Here is a 21,688-nt window from a genome sequence, read left to right as displayed (position 1 = left end):
CATCTGTTACTTTATTTTGCTTGAATCAGAAAATGCCCTCAGTTATCCGACTGGCTTTCTTTTTTTAAAAAAAACATTTTTTATTTCAACAATATGTTAAGCCTCATTTTTAAAGTCATTTTTATGCACATGCTCTCTTGAATAGGCATTCAAGGTGACTGCTTGATTAAGTGCCTTCTGTTGCTACAATCATAGCAAATCCACAAGGTTTTGCTCATGCCAAGAATCCACGGATATTTCAGCGCACTATGCCAATATGTCACCTCATAGAAATGTATGTCATTTCCATGGTTATGGCCAGACAATCTGTATTATGTAGGCTAAGTCAAAAGGCTTAAAGCAGCATAATGGATGGGGTTTACTGCTCTAAAACAAACTTTCCAAGTCCCCCTTGTCCTTATGTGTATGTGCTCTGTGTTTGTGCTGTGCCGGGGTTTTCCCTGCTTAATGAAAAAGTCCCGTTAGTAGTGCAAACTCTTCAAGTCGGCAGTAATTATCTTTTCAAAGTATATTGTGGATGACTTCTAGAAAAAAACCAAACAGTTTAAGTGCATAAGCTCTGATTTTAAGGACTCCCATCTGGAGATGTGTCTATAACAGTAGCAGTTTGAAAGCTTTCCAGGAGTTTTCCTGTGGGATCCACCTGCGTCACCGTCAGTAAGCTCCATTTCCACCAAATGCTCACTGTTCATTTCCTTATAGGGGGACCTTCTCCAGTCGATATCTTTAATTGCTCCTGGGTTGTATCAATACCTTCCGGTTTTGCTGCTCCATCACGAGCCACTGGGAACGGGTTGCCCGGGAAACGGCCGCATGGCAACAGGATCAGAGCCTGGGGGTTGTCTGCTTCTAGGTCTGCTCCCATTTTACATCGCATTTCCTCACTAGATGGTGTGCAAGCCACTGGAGAGTACACTTCCCCGCACAGTGAGCTCTACATCCATCCAAACAAACCTGGGAAACTATACAGCGGATCGTTTATTCGTGGGGCTCCGCAAAAGTGTGGAAATAAAACGTCGTTCGCGTTAAGGTTCTCCGTTTTTTTTCTTTTGAAGCTAGCCCAGTTCGCTTTTCTTTTCTTTCTTAACAACAAGAAGACTTGGGAAAAGCGACAACAAAAACACAGCTGTGATGGACATAATGACTGCGGTGCAGGATGCTTGTGTCTCTGGTCAGTGGCTTACTGCGATAATTCTCAGCCTGTGCTGCTTTCTGCCGTCCTGCTTGCCCGCTGGACAAACTGTGGACTATTCCTCGGTTGAAAGTGTGGTCAGCAGACAAGGCGACACGGCACTACTGAGGTAAAGCGAGATAACACAACTTCACTTTCTCCTTTCAGAGTTCTGAGGAGCTAAAAGACAAAAAGACAAACAAACGCAACCCTTAGCGAACATGTTTGGTAACTACTTCTGGAGATTGGAGGGAGGGGGGTCTGTCATTGAGCGCCTGCGATGCTCACACAATAGGTGCTTTTCCCTCCATCCCGTCCTTGTTTTCGTCCGGCTAGTGCAGCCACCGCTACGGAGCTCGGCTGCTTACTAACAAACTTCTCCAAGATACTTTCCCTCTGTGCTAACTGAGCACAAGTCTTATTAGTTGTTGGCGTGTGATTTCACAGCTGCCCGTATGTGGGAGCACATCGCGTGAAGTTAGCCTACCGCTGCCTATCGCTTATGTAATTTGCTTACACTGTGTCCGCCGATTTCCACCGTCTCTCAAACGCCATACGTGTAGAAAAGCAACTTAATCTACGAGCGATGGGTCCGGCGTGCTTATTCTCAACGCTTTTGGACAGATTTTGCTGAATGTGCAGTGTGATGTCGCAGTTGCAAAAACCAGCCTGACGAGTGTACTCGTGTGTGTTCGTGTGTGGTCGCTGTTGATCTGAATGGAGTTATGGCAAATGATGCGCTAACTCCTCCACCCCTCCCTTCGTCACCCTGCCTCCATCACGTAGGCTACGGTGCACAGGTAGCTGACCATTAAGGGCGAAATTAATTTCATGGGTGTGGTTTGGGTCCATTTCTGTCGGAAGCTTGCAACTTGAAACGTTGTCAAGCTATTAAAAAAAGAGGAAAAAACAGCCTTCAGTTTAAACAGGCTACTAATGGTGCTGCAATAAATGCCACATGATGCACAAGTTTTACTACAAAACTGCAGATTTTTGTGTAACTGCAAATTTGCAGTCTGTTTCATAATGGTAATATGAAATAGAAAAAATATTCAAACTCTTGCAGAGCACAGTTTTTTTTAAAGCAAACTCTTTGGAGGGCTGAGATAATATCTTGTTCTACCAATATTAAATATCCGCTTTGATGGCTCTGAGGAAAGGCTGATGGGGGGGCGGGCCGGCCCCATTTCAATATGAATTCTGTGGATGTTGACTAAGGGATGCTGGGTGTGGACCTGAATACAGAGCAGCTAAATGTCTAAAGTTCCCACTCAGCTTGGCTTTTAGTCATGTTGTTGAAAAGCTGACTTCCCCCCCACCCTGTGACACAAGGTCATTCTCTGCTAAAATACAGAGATGAGTTATTATGAGGAGGGTCAAAATGTACTGGTGCTCATCACAGGAATCACCTTGGGAACAAGGGGTACTCACTATTTTTGTCACCGTTTGCCTCCGTGCAAAAGGGCCGTCCCCATCACAAAGACTTACACCTCTGAATGTCTCTTGAGTGAGGATGTCTAATTCCCTGGTATCAGTCTGGGTTGGCTGTGATCAGTGGCAGAAGCTTTGCCTGGATCCTGATGGTTTATTGGACCAGAGATTATCCCTGTGCTATTAATCAGCTCAATAGACAAGTTGCCTCCCACCCCCTGAATAAGTCACCACTCATTTTCAACAAGCAGGCCATCGCCTCAGTAAAGTGGATCTATAGAGAGAATTTTGGAGATACTTCCATAGCTGGTTTATTAATGGCTTATACAGGACTCTGAGTAACCACTGATTGGCATTTTTCATTTATTTTAATACTGCCACTGTGACTCTATTGACTCAATACAAATATTCAACATTTTAACTGAAGCGCAAAATGTCACAGAAGTGATGCGGAATACTGTTTTTTCTCCATTTTTCCAAACTACAAGGGTCTATGGTTCTGGATTTCCCCATGTTCTTTTATTGGCCTTGAGAGCCAGGCATCAAAGCATGAGCTGTCTCTTATAGGGACTCAGTGCTGAAAGCACTGCTTGTTTGTTGAGTTTCTTCATTGTCAAGACCCCTGACTAATAGTGGGGGCAATTTTCCTTTGCCCCAGAGCAAATTGCTGGTAAAAAAAAAAATGCATGCATCCTGAAATACCAGCAAACCCAGAAGCACGCAATTAGTCACTGCCTTGGGATTATGAAGTGGCTCCCGAGAGGTGCGTCTTCTGTCATATGTTAATTTCCCCTCACCTCTTCAATTCTCAGTGCTGGATTTCTACTGCCCTGATTCATGTTGGACATTGGGTCCAGAGCAATTAAGTGATTTGAGCTTCCTGAAGATGAGGAATGGTCCACATGTGTATCATCACCCTTTTAATTTTTGTCTGATTGCCTAAAAGCTTAGCCATATTCAGCCTTTAATGAATTGTCTCCTGTATTTGAGTTGTGGTGCTGCTTCAAAGTCTTGCTTGCCTGCATTTGAGTCAGGCACATTTTTCACATGCTGCAAATCATAAGAGACACATTGTTTAAAGTAGCTACAAATCCATTTCTTTTCCCACCCTTTTACAGGTTTCGTGTTGTTTGGATTCACTTGAATAAATCCCAGTAAATGACATATTTGGCTATGAATTTGAGGGAGACAGCTGGATGAAAAGACAGTTCCCTGTGCTGTCAGGAAACACACTGTATCGGTGGCAGCCTCTTCCACATGGATAAGCAGCTGTAATCAACAGCAAAGAGCTCGTGTCTATAAATGTAGTCCATGCAGACTGAAATCTTAAGAACAGGCCGCTGCCATATGGTTACGGTTTGAAGTACAGTTCTTAAATCTTTTTATCTTTTACCCCATGCCTCTCTATTTCATCTCAATGAAATGTGCATGATATGAAGAGAAATAGACAAAAGACACGCAGATCAGCAATGAAAAAATGTTTTTCTATAAAAGCAGAGGGACACAATGGTCTTAACATATTTTTGTTATTTATCACGACAGTCGGCCCTCAGCTACAAAATAAGGTCTGTCCCACCAGCCTTACAGTCTCTGTAATGGTACAAAATTGACCTGTCACTGGCTTCAAAGTCGGGTATTCGTATAAATCTAAAATCATTGCCTCCATGTCAACAGGCTAGTTGATGAAAATCTTTTCTGGCTCTACATGATTGTACTGAAGCTGTTTTTTTTAACATCATCCAGGACAGAAATGGTGCCATGCATCATTTTTCTCAACTATGTCATTATTACGGCTCTGAAAGGTCTTGACATTTACTATGAGCACTTGAGCCAGAGACAACATGTAGTTTAAATGGTTTGGTGTTCGCTTTCCGGCGCACACGATGATTAGACAGAAAAGAAGAACAATAGTTGAGACTTCACAGAAAATAATTTTAAAAAGAAGGAATAGTTGATGATCTGCTTAACGCACAGCCATAACCATGGGTGAGAAGCACCTCTTTCTGCATTTCAGCAGCTTTTTAATTAGACCACAGCAAGTTCAGTTAAAAAATAAAAGCGAGGCTACTTCATTTCCAACAGCTTGGTTGGAGATGTAGTAAACACTGGGCTCTCTGAACACATCAGTTAACTGCCAGATATCAGCAGTTTCATGCACTCATTTGGGGGAAAACCTGGTTTACCTCTTATGACACATCTGGAGGCACACCTGAGTCTGTCACTGTTAATTAAACGCCCAAATCCTCTCGTCTGTTTGCTGCACCCCATGTTTAATGCAGCCTGTGTTGCTGTCAGCACAATGCTGCTTTTCTTCAGAGTCTCTTAATCTCAGGGATCAAGTGTTTGGATTGTCAGTTGACCTAATTTTTTGGCCAATGAATAGCCACTATCATGATACAAAACCATCTGCATGTGGGAAGGACCAGTTGTTAAGCAGGGGTGGTACCAAATGAAGCCATCCCTACAGACGAAGACAACGTTATTAACCTCCAATTAAATTTTAAGTTTTTGTCAAAATTTTCTCAACTGTTTTTTTTAACAGAGCACGGGATTTTTCAAACATACATAACATAATTATTTCTATTTTCACACAAGCAGAATTAGTATTAACAACATTAACAACTGTTGTTCAATGATGTGCTTTAACTTTGTAATGCCCAAAGTTTGGAAGACAACCCTGAGTTTTAACTTGATTTTACAATTTACACACAGTATAAACACTTCAGTAGCAGTTTGCGCCTCACTTGAGAAAATATCATGCCACAAATAAACAAAATCCGTTTAGACTTGAGAAAAAGAATTACTGATGCTCACAAGGCAGGAAATGGATTTACAAAGTTGTCACAGCGTTCTAAGTAGGGCTGCCACAAACGATTATTTTGATAGTCGACTAGTCACCGATTATTTTTGCGATTAGTCGACTAATCAGATCATCATCCATTGGACGTAAAACTTACAGCTTACTGCACCAGCAGCATCTGCTCTTATAGAACTATCATTAGCTTACAGCTTTAAGTGTGTAAGGTCTGTGCTAACTAAAGATAAAGACAAGATGATAGTTTAATAAATTTTAATGAAATTTACAGATTGTTTCGGTGAAGTTTAATAAACTCCTTGCTATCTAAAATATAACAGGACACCGGAGTAAATTCTGGAGCATCTCACACTTCTGATAATCAGCTGTCTGCTTGACATTTATTCAGCTGTGTAAAAACTATAACTTTTATTTCTCAGCCAAACCGATTTACTCAGGAACAAATAAAATACTAAAAAAAAGCCAAACAATAACATTTTTAAGTTATCTAAGTGACTTATATATATGTTTAACCTGAGTAGCGAAAGACTGCGGTGGGTTTGAAAACGATTTGCCAGGAGTCCGGTGTTCTCACGGCTCTAGTGAGCCTAGCCCCCGGCTCGCTATCGAGCTAGTGGGTAACAGACGTCTCCGAAAACGTCGGAGCGCTTTTGAAAATATGTGGTGTCTTGATAAACTGAGCAGATATTTGAGGTTTACACAGTTACAGTCTCGCCTGAAAATATGTGAAACGTTTATTTTGTGACCCAGAAAGAATAATAAGAGTAACATTAAAACTAACTAGCTGCCGCCATTGTTGGAAACTGAGCTGGGCTGCGCAATGAATTCTGGGACACAGCTGCTTCTTCTTCTTCGGGGTTTAACGGCAGCTGGCATCCTTGTACATGCAGTGCTGCCATCTTCTGTTTCAGTCCGTTATTACACTCTTAAATCCTGCTACTTATTCCTGCGTCTTTTGTGATCTTACAAAGCTTCAAACGACGCGTCGACTATTAAATCAGTCGTGGACGATTTTGATAGTCGACTAATCGTGGCAGTCCTAGTTCCAAGTGTCAAGAACTGGAGTGAAAAGTGTCATCAAGAAATTCAAAGAGAGCCCTACAGTACAGAACAGGCCTGGCAGAGGTAGGAATAGAAAGATATTAAAGTCTGTGTAGGAGATGTGTCTTAAGACCCCAGAACAACTACCAAGACACTAGAGGCCTGCACAAGACTGGACTACAAGGTTGCAGACCAAGAAAAAATGTGACTTCTGCAGTGTACTAGGGACAACCTGGAGAAAAACGCGTCCGTTTGTCAGATGAGACAAAACTGGCCACAGACTCAAACATATGTTGTTCCTGGTCAAGAACTACCTCCAGCAGAATAAAGCCTTTACGTCCTGACTTGATTCCCACTGAAAATTTGTAGGGTGAACTGAAGACCAAAGTCCATGCCAGAAGACCATGATATCTAGAGGAGCTTGAGAGATTTGCCCAAGAAAAATAGGCTGCGTTTGACCAGGAGACGTGTGTGTGACTTGCTGAAAGCTACAGCAAATGAATGAAGGCTGTTACCCAGAGAAAAGATACACAATTTACTATTAGCATAAGGGTGGCTAATAATTTTACCCTGGTAGTGTTAGGCTTTTTTGTGTGTTTAAAGTAAAATAATGTAAACAAGCATAAAAAGAGTTTGAATTTTGGAAAAGCTAGGTTACAAATTCCTCGCTCTGTTTAACAGCAAATTTGTATAGGATGCGATAATAATAATAATTAAGTACTGATCTGTAAATACAAAACAGGAAAACCACAGGAAATATGATTTTCACAATTGTACAGAAATACATCTGTTAAATAAAGTAATATGGACCTCTGTGCAGGTTGTGGACCAGTTGTGCTTACCTGTGTAGTCAAACCCAAAGGTCCATTTTGAGCCATGAAAAACCCCATAAACACACATTATTAAGGCTTGGAGGCTCGCTGTCTTATGTCAGAAAGCAGGCGTATTGCTAACATTTAGGTGTATCTCCCGTTGCCCAAGGGAGGCTGGCTTTACTAAAGTATTCATCATCACTCTGGCATCCATTTGTTACAGATGTGTTTGAGTGCAGATGGAAACCAGCCGACAAGGTGACACGCTAGAGCAGTTGTTAAGAAAGCTTTCCTAGCAGCTGCCTCCTTTAAGACCTCCAGTTAACCTCATCCAAAGCAGCCACTCGAAACTCAGAGTCTGTTATGTCTTGTTTTAAACAGTCACTCAGCCCATTGCCAGAAGGACTTGTTCAAGATGAAAAGTCCTGATGCATCCATGGAAATAAATGTTGTCTAGAACAACGTTTTCTAATGTCAATGATTGTCATAGCAAACAGTTCTGAGACGAATTTGCTTATTATGTGCACATTTTTTGTTGTTGAGCAATACCAGTTGATATTTAAGAAGTTTATTCATGAGATATACAAAGAGCTTTTTGAAGTTTACAGCTTGACCGAGGTTAGCTAGTCAGACGCATGACATGATGCTCCCTCATTTCTTTATAACATATATAAAGAACATCCAGTTTAATGCTGGATGGTAGGAAAAGCTCTTACTTTTGGCTTCCTGCTGAACACATTCCAGGATGCCAGAGCTTTTTTCATGGCATGATTTGTAACTTCATGCTGCAACTATGCACTGGGGCTAAAATGCATTGAATAAACCAAATTTATACACTATAAACAATTTCTAAATGCATTACATTTGTGCCTATCATTTGTCAGGCAAGTCAATCCATTGTACTTCATAAAAATTAAGCATTTCTATTTCTAATATATTTCAATTAGCACTAAAGAGATTGAGTGCCCCAGTGAATTAAAGTCTAAATGGAAATGCTTTCTCAAGGTAAATCCTTCGAGGGAAATAGATGCTATGCTAGGTTTTAAAGCATCTTTCTAATACTCGTATAATCACTACAATTATATGGGATAGGGAAAATGATTTGGGGTGGAAAAATTGAGCTTTTACCCATTCCAAGCTCAGAGCATCCACATAATTGCAATAATTCTACAGAAAATCTCAGAGGAGCATTTTTGTGATGTGAGAAAGCTATAAGACTGAAAATTAAACTTGACAGAGTGGAGAAGCAATAACAGGTTATCTTTTGGGCAATTTTAAGAAGAAGTTACATGAAACCGAGTTTTGCTGAAGTGCATGCCAAGGTTGCTGACTTTTTTCCCTCAGTGGCTGAGGTAAACATAAGTTTGCATGAAATATTTTTTAATTTGGTGTGGTGCTTACAGTGCATTACTGCAAAAGTCTTCAGCTACCCTTAATTAATGCTGTGCAAATAGAAATGGAAAGTTTGCCCAATTCTAACAAGTTTGAAGGTCAATATTTGATATGACCGCATTTATTCTTTAACATAGCCTGAACTCTCTTATTGAAGTTTTCTTGTCTTTTCTTTAAGTAGTCAGGAATAGGTCTCCAGGTTTCTTGAATGATATTCAACGCTCTTCTTTTGTTCTGTTCTCTGTCAAGATGATCCCACACTGCTTCAATAATGTTGAGGTCTGGACTGTGAATTGACCAATCCATGACTGACAGTGTATTTTGGGACCATTATCACGCTGGGAAATGAAGCCCGTCTCAATCAGACACTTTCTAAATGGTGTTGCATGGTGGCTAAAAATCTGACCGTATTGATAATACCTACAATTTTGACGTGGTCCCCGACAACGTGCAGCCCCAAACCATAACAGAGCCTCCATCTTGTTTTACAATGGCTCTAGACACTGTTGTACCGCTCTCCCAACCTCCTCCGTAAACATTAGGAATGATTCGAACCAAAAACTTTACATTTGTATTCATCACTCCTTAAGAGCTATTGATTTTCAGTCCAGTTCTTGTGTAATTTGGCATACCTTAGCCTTTTATTTCTGTTTCTTCTTGATTGCTAGGGCCTGATTAATTTTTCAGGTCCTGTTTTGAGATCTTCTGCTTTTTTACTGTATGTGTAATAAAGATTGATACATGAATAAATTTGAGATGCCATTTGTTTTAAATACTAAAAGACACGAATCTCATGAAAAAAAGTTTCAGCTCAATCCACTCTCCAAATATTGATACCTATATTGATACGTTTTTATATTCCTCGTAATTCTTTGATTGGCTACGTTTGCTTTTAGAGGATGAGTTCATCTTCATCTAGAAGCTTCAGCATTCATTCTTACAGTATCATCAAGATGGAGATTTTGAGCATGATTGTGAATATTTCAAATTAAGTGCTGGGTGTTTTTACAGGCCGCTTGCACATACGTTCAGTGTTTTCACTGATTTCCAGTAGCCTGTATCAAAAATCATGCTATTTTCGTGCATGTTTTTATAGATACATAATATTTTTGTTTGTGTACAAGATTAAGCTACTCCCATCTGACAGCTATTGCAGAGTAGATTTGTTTTTCCCAGCTCTTTGTTGAATACTGTGCAGCCTTTTCTGCTCTAAATCATATGCCAACACTTCCCAGCCTTTCATCACAGAGAGGAACGATTCCTCAGAGCCCCTTCAATTAAAATCCTTAATCAATCAGTTAGCATCTCCTTGTGTTTCATGATAATTAGTTGTGCTTCTCTGACAACATTGCGTAATTTCATCTGTGCCTCCTCAGTTGAGCTGTATACCAGCAAGTCTTGGTATGCCTCTCATGTCAGCAGGTTATAGTCAAAACTCGCTGACATCAGGGTTTGAAGCCTGAGTGATGCGCTGGAAAAAGAGTGCATTTGTATGGAAGGTGCACTTGGCTTCTGGTCTTTCCTGAATGGAAATCTCTGCAGCTTTGTGGCCTGTGTCAGAAGGTGAACCTGTGACCTCTTTGAGCTAAATTTATCTTACTAAGGCATTCTGTCTCTGTTGTTTTAAACTTATTTATAACGAACAGTGAATGTGAATCACCACCGTGAGAGGACTCTCCCATAGGATAATGTAGTTGATGACATGAGGCAGGTAAACATTAGTTAGGTCCTCAGGGAAAAATAAATCAGAAGTGTTGACACATGGATATGTCAGTAGTGTTGCTGAGTGAATTAACACAGTCCAGTGGGATTTCAGCGTCTTGTAGAGGGCATCTTGTTGTCCTTTAATGAGCATTTGGCGTTGTTGTATCTTGGATTTACACATCACTATCAAATGGAGCATGAATTTTCTTTCTAGTGAACTGTGATTTCAGAAATTGTAAGGATGGCTTGCAGCTTTTCTGCAGTAGGTTGAACATGTTAGGTGTGACCTCAGATCACCTTTCAATTAATCCCTGTGCAGCAGAGCATCGCTGTAAATTGAGCTTTTAGAACGGGCGCGGTATTTAGGTTGGATTACTTTAGGATTACTTTTGGCATGACGTAGTTGTTTCAACTCTATAAATATCAGCATATCTAATGAGTCACATATACTGTATTTGACGACTCAAACAAATTGCATTTGTTTTCAACGATCATGAAATGATGAGTGAGAAGAAAAAAAAGTGATTTCCTTTGCTTGACTGCTTTTTGATGGAGTGGAAAAGGGGGTCAGGGGATTACCATATTCCTATCTGCTCGTCTCTCCCCTCAACTAAAAATAGTATTTCTGGAAGTGAGAAGTGTCTGATGTGTGAGAGGAATATAAAGACTCGCGGGACAAGTTTATTTATGAAAAAGGACATTGCTATGCAAAAGAGACTTGCACTAAGACCTCAGTCACAAAGTCTTCGAGACTGGTCGGCAGCCCTCTTGCAATTCGGTTACTAGGGAAAATGTATATTCCCCAACAAATCCTTGTGATTGCTTTGATCACTACCAGATTGCGTGAAAGACGCTGACTTAACTGCAGACACTCACCATTTACTCTCTGAACTTTAGAGATTCACATCTTCACTACTGCCTAGAGAGCAGTTTGTGAGTGTTTGCAGACAAGGTGTTGTCTTCTACGCAATCTACTGTCAACCACCACAACCTGGTTTTTGCTGCACCATTAGAGACATGAGACATTAGCAATCAATGTCACAGTGACTGCCAGCAACCTAATGCAGACAAATACAGGTTTTTCTCATGACGGTAGCTGTCAGATGGTTGCCAACGGGTCTCTGGGCCTATATAACCGAGGCCTAAGATGGGATAACAAAAAAAGACAACAACATTTATATAGTGCATTTCATTACATGTAAACTTAAAGTGCTTAACAAAAAAGACAAAAACATACAAACCTTGCCTCAAGGCAATGAAACTAGTACATATGAATCACTTTTTGTTTCATATTTATTCTTTGGTTTTGCCCCCTGGAGGCATAGGTTGGATGAATCTTGGGAAAAACCAAAAAATATTGACAGTGATCTCTATTTTAACACTTCTGTTATCTAAATGTTATGTTCACAATGGCTGGCCTTTCAAAATTGGTTAGAAAAAGCCCGGCAGCTAAAAGAGGTATGTATTGTCATAATTCATTTGGTTCTATGTTGGCATGGCTAAAGAATTTTAATTGGACTTGTTCTGAGAAGGTTATGGTTTTTGTGCTTTTCTCTCTCTCGCTCTCTTTTTGTCATCTGCATAATGAGTGTGTGGATTTCAGGCTGCTGTAAATGTTTGTTGGAGCCGAGTAATTGGAGAGCCTGCATTAGTAATTATTAGTAAATGGAGAAAGAAGCAGTGGAGCAAATCAATATCACTGAGAATTGTGCTACCTATTGTTTCCAGAGGGGTCAGGAGTTAAGGTAACAGAAGTGTCATGCTGAGAATAATAAAAACCATTTGTAAGACTGATTCATTAAAATTGTCCAGACTTTAGGCACTATGAATGTAAGCCTAATATTCTCTACAATGCCACTGTACTGATGACATATTGAGGCGTATTTTGCTGCAAAGCTTTAATTTTATGGTTGATAAAAGGTAACCGTGACAAATGCCCCCTTTGGTTACTAATTGTAGATTCACGACAGTTTATTAACTCTTTGCTGTTTTACACAGATGGTAGAAATTGTTTCCTACTGTAGAGTAATCCAATTAAAGCGAAAAAAATTGGATGTCGCTCAAGTGGAATTTATAACATTCCCACTAGCCCTTGACTTATTATGGGAACACAGCACGCTGCCGTGATGAGTGAAACGGTTAGTGCTGGTTTATTGAAAAAGCCCCCTGACCTACATAGTTTTAATAATATGTGATCAGAATCTAGTGTGACGAGCCGTTAAAGAAGGCGTTTTTAGTCTCGGCTTTGCATGTTCAAGTCTGGTATACGTACGTTGCTTTTAAACTAAGTATAGAGATGATATTAAATAGTTGTCAAGCTTTGCTGTAACCACGCGTTGGCAGCTCCAGTCTGTGTCACTGTAAAATAGCAAATTCATCAATTGATCTATGAGGCTGCCACTCATTAGCATTCTAATTTTAGACTCGGGAGAGCTTTTCGCTATTCATAGTGGGACTTTGATTTCTCTACACTCCTCTGTCTTTGTATCTTTCTTTAACTCTCTGTGGCTTTTCTCAACTCATATTTCTCTCCTGCTCCTAAATGGCGTTGAAAGGTAAGCAACCAAATGTAGTCGTGATCAGTTACGATCGAGTAATAAATGAGCTGTCTACTGTTGTCAGCGTCACGTTTAGATTGTTCTGTAATTACTGATCGGTGATATTGAGGTTTGCTGTATTCCACGTGATATGCAGCAGTCAGCTCAGTGTGCTCAGTTATTAATTACTTGAGTTACCAGTTTTCCCCTTTGAGGTAAATCTTGGTGGTTTTCAGACAAGCTCATTACATTTGACCACAACAATCAAGATGCACAAATGAAATAGTATCTTTTCCACTGGGAACAACACACTTGTAATATTTTATTGATATCTGCTGTAGGTGAAAATCCATTCAGTTTGCCCAAATGCAGTTTACAGCTGCTACCTGATTGATGCATGGGTGCTTGGGTTACAGAAATAATTTAACAGTTATACTGTTATCTTTATATCACTTGTGCTTTTTGTAATTCTGTCATTTCCTTGGTGAATTGCAGCATATCAGTCATATATAGTTTAGTGCCTTTTCCTAACAACATAAAGCTCTATGTTGCTCTTAAACACACAGGGTAAGGGCTCAGTTAAAGCCATGCTGCTAATTCAGAAGCTTCTGGATCAGGAACGAAAAGCATTTCTCTCAGGAAACAGTTCAACTATTCCATTTAATGGCATCAAAACTTACATGCAAGTTTTCTAGCAGGGCTTGGAATTAACCTCAAAGGTTCTCTTTAGAGAAGCGAAGCTTTGTTTTTCCTCTGCATTATGCCCCGTTTATGAAAAGGAGGATTACAGCTCAGAGCTAATTAGCATCCAGTCCTACTAGCTATGAATGCAATGCTTTTGTAGATAATACAGCATATGTAGCTACCATGCCTCTACCATGTTAGAATGTGAATGCCAATTGTTGTGTTTAACATGCACACTGATTCATCTTACTGTATTTTGTGAGAAACAGCCATATGCAACAATAGAGCTTCCCTGAGGCATGCTATCAGTTTCCAGCTTCAGCACTTCATTCTGCAATCTCTTAAACAACCAGTTGTCTTCCTTGGAAGTGTGTGGGCCATGTCTTTCTGCCGCAAACCTCAATCCAGGCACTGTCTTTGATTTCAACACAATACTCCCGCTGCCTTCTTCTCTGCACTGCTTGCATGTCACTTTCATTTCAGAATATTCACCCTTGTTTTTGCCACAGCAATAACTAATGGGTAGTCTTTGCAGAGCCTGGAGAGGATAATCCTGTCATCTTTGTTTTCATTGCCACCTCAGGGCCATTCAACAAGTTCAAAAGAAAAAAAAAATCTGCAGTGCAGCGTCTGTGAGGTTTGCTCTCGCTGTCATGTCCCATATCTACCATTACAGGCACGGCTACATGTGGAAACAGGTGCTGTGCTGAATGACTATAGCGGCTCACTTAGGGGAATATCCGAGCCAGATGCTTTATTATGTTGTGTTAATGCTGATGCCAGGTTACCACACGCACAAATGTGCAGGGGTGGAAGGTGGTTCTTGAAACTGCAGCATTCCTGAAAATGATGTATCAGTTTCAGAATGCTTTCCAGCTTTTGCATATTATATATGTCAATCACTCCATAAACATCAAATTTTCCATGTCTGTATGTTTTCAGTCATCCAAGTCACGGCTTGTCTTGAATGCTTTAGTTGAAGGTGTGGACCTCTTCTTTAGTTTCTTATCCGAGACACTTCAGGAAACTGAAGAAGCGTCTTCAAGAACCAAAAACAAACGTAAAAACCCTGGCCTTTAACTCAAGATCTCGGGACTTTTCATATTTTTCCTGACAAGACAACATGGTCATTCAAAGACGACTATGTTTTTTTGTGGCTGCTACTGAGTTTTATGGTTTTAGCTCCATGGTGCACACTGGGTATTTCTTTCTTGGGAACAAAAATCACTCACCTTGAGGAAGCAGCAGTGTTTGATTTGATTGTATGAACTGTAGGAGTGGAGCACATTATACATTCTTGTGATGAGGAAATACTTTCAGGTTGTGGATTACAGATCATTGTAAGAAAGAAGCACTAGAATTAGAAGTGTTTACAGTGAAGGGAAACCAAGGCTTCCTTGCTTGTCCCTGCACACGACAAGAATACTTATTCTGAATGAATTAAATTTGAAGGTCTGTGAGAAGGTTATGCCAGAACTTAAAGTATTTACTAGACCTGTCCCTCACTAGTCAACAAAATGTTAGTCACTGAGAAGACTCTTTAGCTGTGTATGACCAGAGATCATAGAAAGTCACTGATCTTTGGACACTTTAGTAGACTACTAGAAAAAAAAGATGGCAATGTGAAGTGTTCAGGTCTTGAAATAAACTTGTCTTAACCTTGAGACAACTAACAATGAGAATGCAGGATGTAGGCGACTGACATATGCCCTTTTAATTAATGCATTAGAACAGCGGTCCCCAACCTTTTTTGCGCCAAGGACCGGTTTGTGCCCGACAATATTTTCACAGACCGGCCTTTAAGGTGTCGCGGATAAATACAACAAAATAAAACTAGTACCTGTACCGAAAAAAAAGATTTATTCATAACACATGTGAAAAGACCCAGGAAAACCAGGTTAATGAAAAAAAAAAAACGATAACAAAATAACACTAAAAACCCTGAAAACCATACATTTCACACCTGAGTCTCACTCTCGCAGCCAAATGACTCCGGTCCGTGGCCTGGGGGGTTGGGGGCCGCTGCATTAGAGGGCTACGCCAGCAGGTAGAGCCTGGAATGTCAGCTAGCCCCTAGTTCCAAAGGAATATGCAACCAGTGTGGCTGCAGCTCTAAGCTCCTGTTGTTTTCTTGTTTATTTGTTAATATTTGGTTGATAGTAAACCTCTTCCTAAACTATTATATGGCAGTCTTCTTTTTAATTAGTAGCTGCTTTAATCACTCGCCTCAAAGTTGAGGGTAGTTTAACCTATAGCCCCCTACTTCGAGTCACAAATGGCAATTTTGCCTGTCATAGCTACAAGTTATCAATTTCCATGATCATTCTATGGTTTCTGTTATACACATCGCTAAACATCTCTTCTTAATTATGAGCTGAGTTTTGATTGATCACCTGCTTTCAGAGTAAGGGAAATGTATCTCATATTACTTTGATGCACGTTCATAGGCAGGAGACAGCCTTGTAGAAGTTTTTTTTAGAAACTGTGATTTTCATACAACTGTCTCTAAGAAATTTAAGGGAAAAAAAGAAGAAAAAAAAGCATCCAGTGAGCTGCAGTTCTCTGGGTGAAATTGCCTTGTTGATTGAAGAGGCAAGAGGAAATGACCAGACTGGTTTCAATAGATAGAAATGCAGGAGCACAAAAAACTAATTCATTACAACCATGGTATGTAAAGGAGAATCTGTGAATGCATAACACCTCAGACGTTGAAGCAGATGGGCAAGAGCAGCAGGAAACCGTACTAAGTGCCACTTCTGTCAGTTAAGAACAGGAAACTGAGGCTACATTGAGCACAGGGTCACCAGAATTAGACAGTGGAAGAATGGAAAAATGCTGCCCGGTCTGATGACGCTCATGTCTTTGCTGCAGCTTTCAGACACTAGACTCAGAATTCTACAAAGAGCATAAGAACTGGATCAATCCTGCCTTGTGTCAACAATTCAGGCTGCTGGTCATTTCTTTTTTTTTCTTTTTGCCATGCTTTTAGCCCCTCAGTACCATCGGAGGATCAATAAGTGCCATAATGTCCATGCACCCATGGCGATCAAAGTGTACCTGTCTTCTAATGGGTCTCAGTACTAGCAAGAGTAACGAATAAAATGGCCAGAGAATATAAGACCAGGTAAGAGTAATTTGGAAAGAGGCGAGATGATTGTGTTGTCCACCGAACCAGGCAGCTTTCTGCTCAGAGTAATTGTGTTGACAGGTGCATTGAAATTAGACTGCCAAATGGAATACTTTAGCACAGTAATAGATTTGTGTCGTGAAAGGTTTATTTAAGACACAAACAGGAATCTGATATTGTTGAGTGTTATATGACAGGGACCTGTCAGTAAGCATTGTACTTCATCTGTTCAAGGAAAGTGGTGAGGTTTTGTCTAGATAATATATAACTAGGAAACGCTTGAATGCTTTTTGCGTGTGTGTATCAATTTAGAAGTATTTATAAGAATACTTCTCAATCCTGCAGACATTTTTAAAAGGCTTTATATCGCTGTAGTTTTCTTAGTTAAAGATCGAGGCATTTACTGATCTCTTGCTGTTGCCCTGAGCCCGATACTCGACACATAATACTGTTTGACAGGATGTGTTTGTCGGCAATTTTGGAACTCATTATTGACGTGCAGCATGAGATTGGGTTTTCCAGCTGCCATGGCAATGGCCAAATAGAGTGAAAGCTTTCCCTGAAATATGAAAAGCATTGGGTAACAGTCCCAGTAAACAGCTCTGAGCCACCTAGAAATAGTATCTGTTAGTATGTGAGCATGCATATATGTGTGTGTGTTTGTGAGCATGAGCCAAAAATGAATACTGAATGCTGTAATGACTTGCTTATATGTCGCTATACACTGCTATGTTTTTTATGGTGTAGCTGCATTTTTGATGCAGTGAATAAGTTATAAGGAATAGCATAAGGTGGCATTTCACCGTTTTCCATCTGAAAACAAAAGAAGCTTTGCTGCGAGTGAAAGCTTGGTTCACTTCTTATTAACACTAGCCAGTATCCCCTGTTCCTCAGATTTCTTTTTTCCATCATCACCTGCAACACAGACGTCTTATATGTCAACTTAAAGGCTGTTTTGCCAGCTAAATGACTCAGACCATTGATGTGTTTTTTAACTCTGCGTTAATAATGGGAAGATACTGTATACAACTGAAATGAATAATTCATGCAGACATTCCTTTGTAGAGATTAAAAACAGAATAAGAAGAATTCACACTGTAAACTTAGATAAAGGGGTTTAGAAACAGCTAACGAGCTAGCAACTCTTTGTGAGGCGAAGCAGCTACCTATAAAGTTCTGGGTTTGTCTTCAGAAGTGCCTGCTTAAGCCTAGCTGAGAGCCAACCAGAAAGTGAATTCAAAGGCTTCTGTACACATTATGTGCACCTCCTCTTCGATCGAAATTCCTGTGATTTTCCTCTTGGACGTGACACACTGAAGCCTCTGCTGGTTTACTCTTCCACTGAGGAAGTGACATGTCCTAATTATACAGTCTTGGGGCCCAGAGACACTTAAACATTAACAATTACGTAGGGATAAAATCAGAACATAAAAGGAGAAGAATAACGAGAGAAAATAAAGGGCAAGAGAGAAAATGAACCGTAAGAGGCTTTAAAAAAAAGATTCTGCTGATAAAGCAGGCGAGAGATTGAGTTTGTGGAGAGCAAAATGACAGTAATAGTTCCTTCTACTTGTTTCAATGTCATAATCAGATTTGGAAGCATATCCTGTATTTTTTTTTCATTTTACATAATACCCCCTCTGCTTACCAGTTGCACAGATCAGCCGTGCCTCAGTGAACAGCAACAATTTCTGAACCCATAAGCTGAACCTTTGTCCTTCATTGAGAACCAGTGAACATACAGCACACTGTTATTGTCTTTCCAGCCATATGGTTAGCAAGTAATAATTGCCTGGTCCTGCATTACAGAACGCTGTGGATGAATTCATGATCTGAGCATGCCGTGCTGTTTAGCAAACAGTTTAAAAGGACAACGACCTTATGTTTGCTCTCCTGTAACCCTGTGAGCCCTAAATGAATTAATGATCGCGAGGTTGTCAGTTTAAACACGGACCTTGAGCGAGGCACTTAATCTAAATTGTTTCACTTAATATCCATCTTCGTAGAGGCTTTACACACATATCGCAGCTCATGCAAGTCGCCCTCGACGAAGTCAGGAGAAACAAACAATGCAAGCCCCAGATAGCAGCCTGGCTTGCAACACAGTCCTGGGGAATATCAGGTTGTTTATGTCTGGATTGTATTGCTTTGTCATTGTTTGGAGCCTCTGTCACAACATATTCCATAAGTGCACAGAGGTCATTCTCTGACTCGTACTCCACGGAGTAAGGAGTGTTTCTCTAAGGAAACATGCATGTTCCCATCTTCTGTCAATAGTATGGCTCCAGGTGCCCTTCTTTCTGTCTGGCACTACACAGTGAACAGGGCCAGAGCGTGTTACTGACATGCAAGGGGGCTGCGAGCGGTGCTTAATCAGAGCAGTATAGCTCACACACTTCTCTTGAGTGGGTGGTTGGCTTAGACCCGGACCCCGCATACAGGGAGAGTAGAGTTTGCAGGGTTTGCCCAATTAGTGCTGAAAAGTGTTGCAGTGTGAGGGTGCGTCAGCAGGGAAGTGTGCACCAGAGGAGGCGTGTCATCAATCATCACTCCAGCTCCAGGCTTGTTCCAACCCCTTTCCCTATCTGGCAAAGAGAGAAAGAAGGGGAAGAGAAAGTGACAGTGGCTGGCCAGTTCCAGGAATGACAACAGACTGCACCACTGAGTGCATTAAAGCCTACGTCTGGATGTCAAATTAGGGAAATGACTTCTTTTTGTTTTTACAGTTTGGCTGATAGCTAATTCTTCTTATTGTACCATGGGCCACTGATGCCATTTCATTTACTGATTGGTCTTTGGCGGTTACCACAGGATATGATACGTACCAAAACTGATATATCGGTGCAGTCCACTATAAAAGTCCTAAAAATGATAAATGGCTTATTATGCATTGTGTGTGTGGGGTTATTGAGTGACATCACCAAACACTGCCAATATGCAATATCACGCCTCATAACCTGCGACAAATACTTATATATCCTACCCATCAAATATTCAGATGGCCTGCCTTTCTCTCTTGTGTCAGTCATCTACATCCAACTGCTCCTCGTTGGCTTTAACAGTAACATAATGCATGTGACACTGGCTCAAAGATTTGTAATGTTTCCAAAAATGGGTACTTGGCTCTGTACGGAGAGCATAATGATAATGACGGTTCATCATAGTACAAAATGCCTCTCATTTGGGAGTCTTCTCTCTGCTTTGTCACGGTCTTGACAGTGTCGGTACAAGCTAATGAAAGCTTAAATAATCTCTTCTGAATATTTAAGGTGTTTTATCATGTATGAACCTGTGTTTTTTAAAAAGTCTCCTCATACTCTTAACAATAAAAATCTTTAAAAGTATTTCTTAGCACAAGTACTTTTGGTTCATTTCATGCCCTCCACTAGAGCGGAAAATGTCCATGAGGAAAATGTTTGAGGTAATCTTTCCTCGGGGAGGTATGCGGGAACACGAAGAGCCGTGATAATGAGAATTAAGAAAAATGATAATACATTTGCGGTTATGGTTTAATTTAACCTTTCAATATCTGTGTGCTCAAAATGGTCATTTCGGCTGTTAAATCAGGTCCAGGTTAGCAAACATGATATGGCCTGTGGCCTGCTGGCCGTTTGTGTGAAAACCATCTTTCATAAAACAGTCATCAACATTAGCTGAATAGTGTCTAATTAGGTTTTTGTCCCTTCATCAAGGCAATATTTCATCACTCCCAAATTGTGCTCAGCAGCATTATGTTGATGGTAATATCCATATGGCATTTGTGATGACTCTAGCACCCTCACTGGGAGGGGTGTAAAATGTTATTGCACCAATGGAGATTTCCCTTGATTAAAGAAAAGCATATTACATGACAGCATGTATTACAAAGGCTATCCAGGATTTTTATGGCTTAAGGTCAAAGTTCACTGCTGTGTTTGCTCCCCCTGTAAAATGTATGAAACTCATTCAGGAGAATATTGCTGTTATGAACAAAGCGCCTGCAGGAGGGTATAGCTTGGATCTACTGGTAATAAGCTCTCCTTTTAAAAAGCAGTCATGAAAGGCAGCTCTGACCTACATGCTGAAAGGGAGGATTCGCGCTCTCTTGTTAGTGTGTACTGGTGGGGAATTGAGGTCTTTTCTGTCAGGAGGTGATACGTCGAAGCCGCTGACTATTTCTGCAAAGCCCAAGGAAAAAAATAAAAGAGACAGCGATAGGGAGAGGAAGCTCTGTGAGAAGAGGCATAAGAGTGTTTCAGCTCTTGCCTTTTTTTTTGCACATGTGTGATTGCATAATATGTTTGCGGGCCTGTGAAGTGCATTTTTTCATGTGCCAGCATCACACACTCGTGTGTGTATGTGAGTAAGATAGGGGAGGGGGGTGACCGACGGCCCTGTCTCCCACAACACTGTAGAGCTCCATACATCATTAATCGCTGACAAAAATGAGCGTTCTGCCGTACCCTTTAAGGGCTAAAAGACCGTACTGCTAGTTCCCACTCCTCACGGTGTGTCTGTATGTGTGAACGCACACTTTGTACAGGTGAGGATTCACTATCAACTTGAGATTTCTGACCTGTGTGTTTGGTTCAGTGCCACAATGATGGATGACATGGTTATCAGAATCTCGCCTCCAGGATGGGGGCTGTCCTGTCTTGCTGTCAAGGTCAATGGTTGCTAGGCCTATAACAGAGTGGCAACCTAGTGGGCTTAGTGAAACACACCATATATTCTATATCCATCATGTCAAATGTCAGATTCAGAGCGATGCGTATGAGTAAGCCTCTGATTGGAAAAAAGTGACCCCAACAAGGGCAGCGTTTCCTCTACCACTCCACAGGACCCCGCTGCAAGAAACCAAATTGAAATGAATGCATAGGTTTGTTTATATGTTGAGAAATAAGGCAGGGTTTTGCTTGCAGGTGTCTTGTAAAAGGCAGACGTGTGTGTTTGTGGCAGTCAAACAGCAGACTGGTCATGGCTTGATTGGGACAA

At 40.7% G+C, this 21,688-nt stretch overlaps 1 protein-coding gene across 2 annotated transcripts in view; it reads left to right on the top strand.

The window, feature by feature from the left end:
- The first annotated feature begins 779 nt into the window (after positions 1-779).
- negr1 (neuronal growth regulator 1) overlaps positions 780-21,688 on the top strand; it is a 165,360-nt gene continuing 144,451 nt past the window's right edge. For both annotated transcript variants that reach the window (XM_026142485.2, XM_026142484.2), the window contains exon 1: positions 780-1,301. In XM_026142485.2, the coding sequence (XP_025998270.1) occupies positions 1,132-1,301 (170 nt within the window). In that variant the 5' untranslated portion in view covers positions 780-1,131. The remainder of the gene's footprint in view (positions 1,302-21,688) is intronic.

This window comes from Astatotilapia calliptera, chromosome 15 (genome assembly GCF_964374335.1).
Source record: "Astatotilapia calliptera chromosome 15, fAstCal68.1, whole genome shotgun sequence".
Lineage (NCBI taxonomy): Eukaryota > Metazoa > Chordata > Actinopteri > Cichliformes > Cichlidae > Astatotilapia > Astatotilapia calliptera.
The sequence above is the reverse complement of the archived record's forward strand: the minus strand, read 5'-3'. Positions and strand labels throughout refer to the sequence as shown.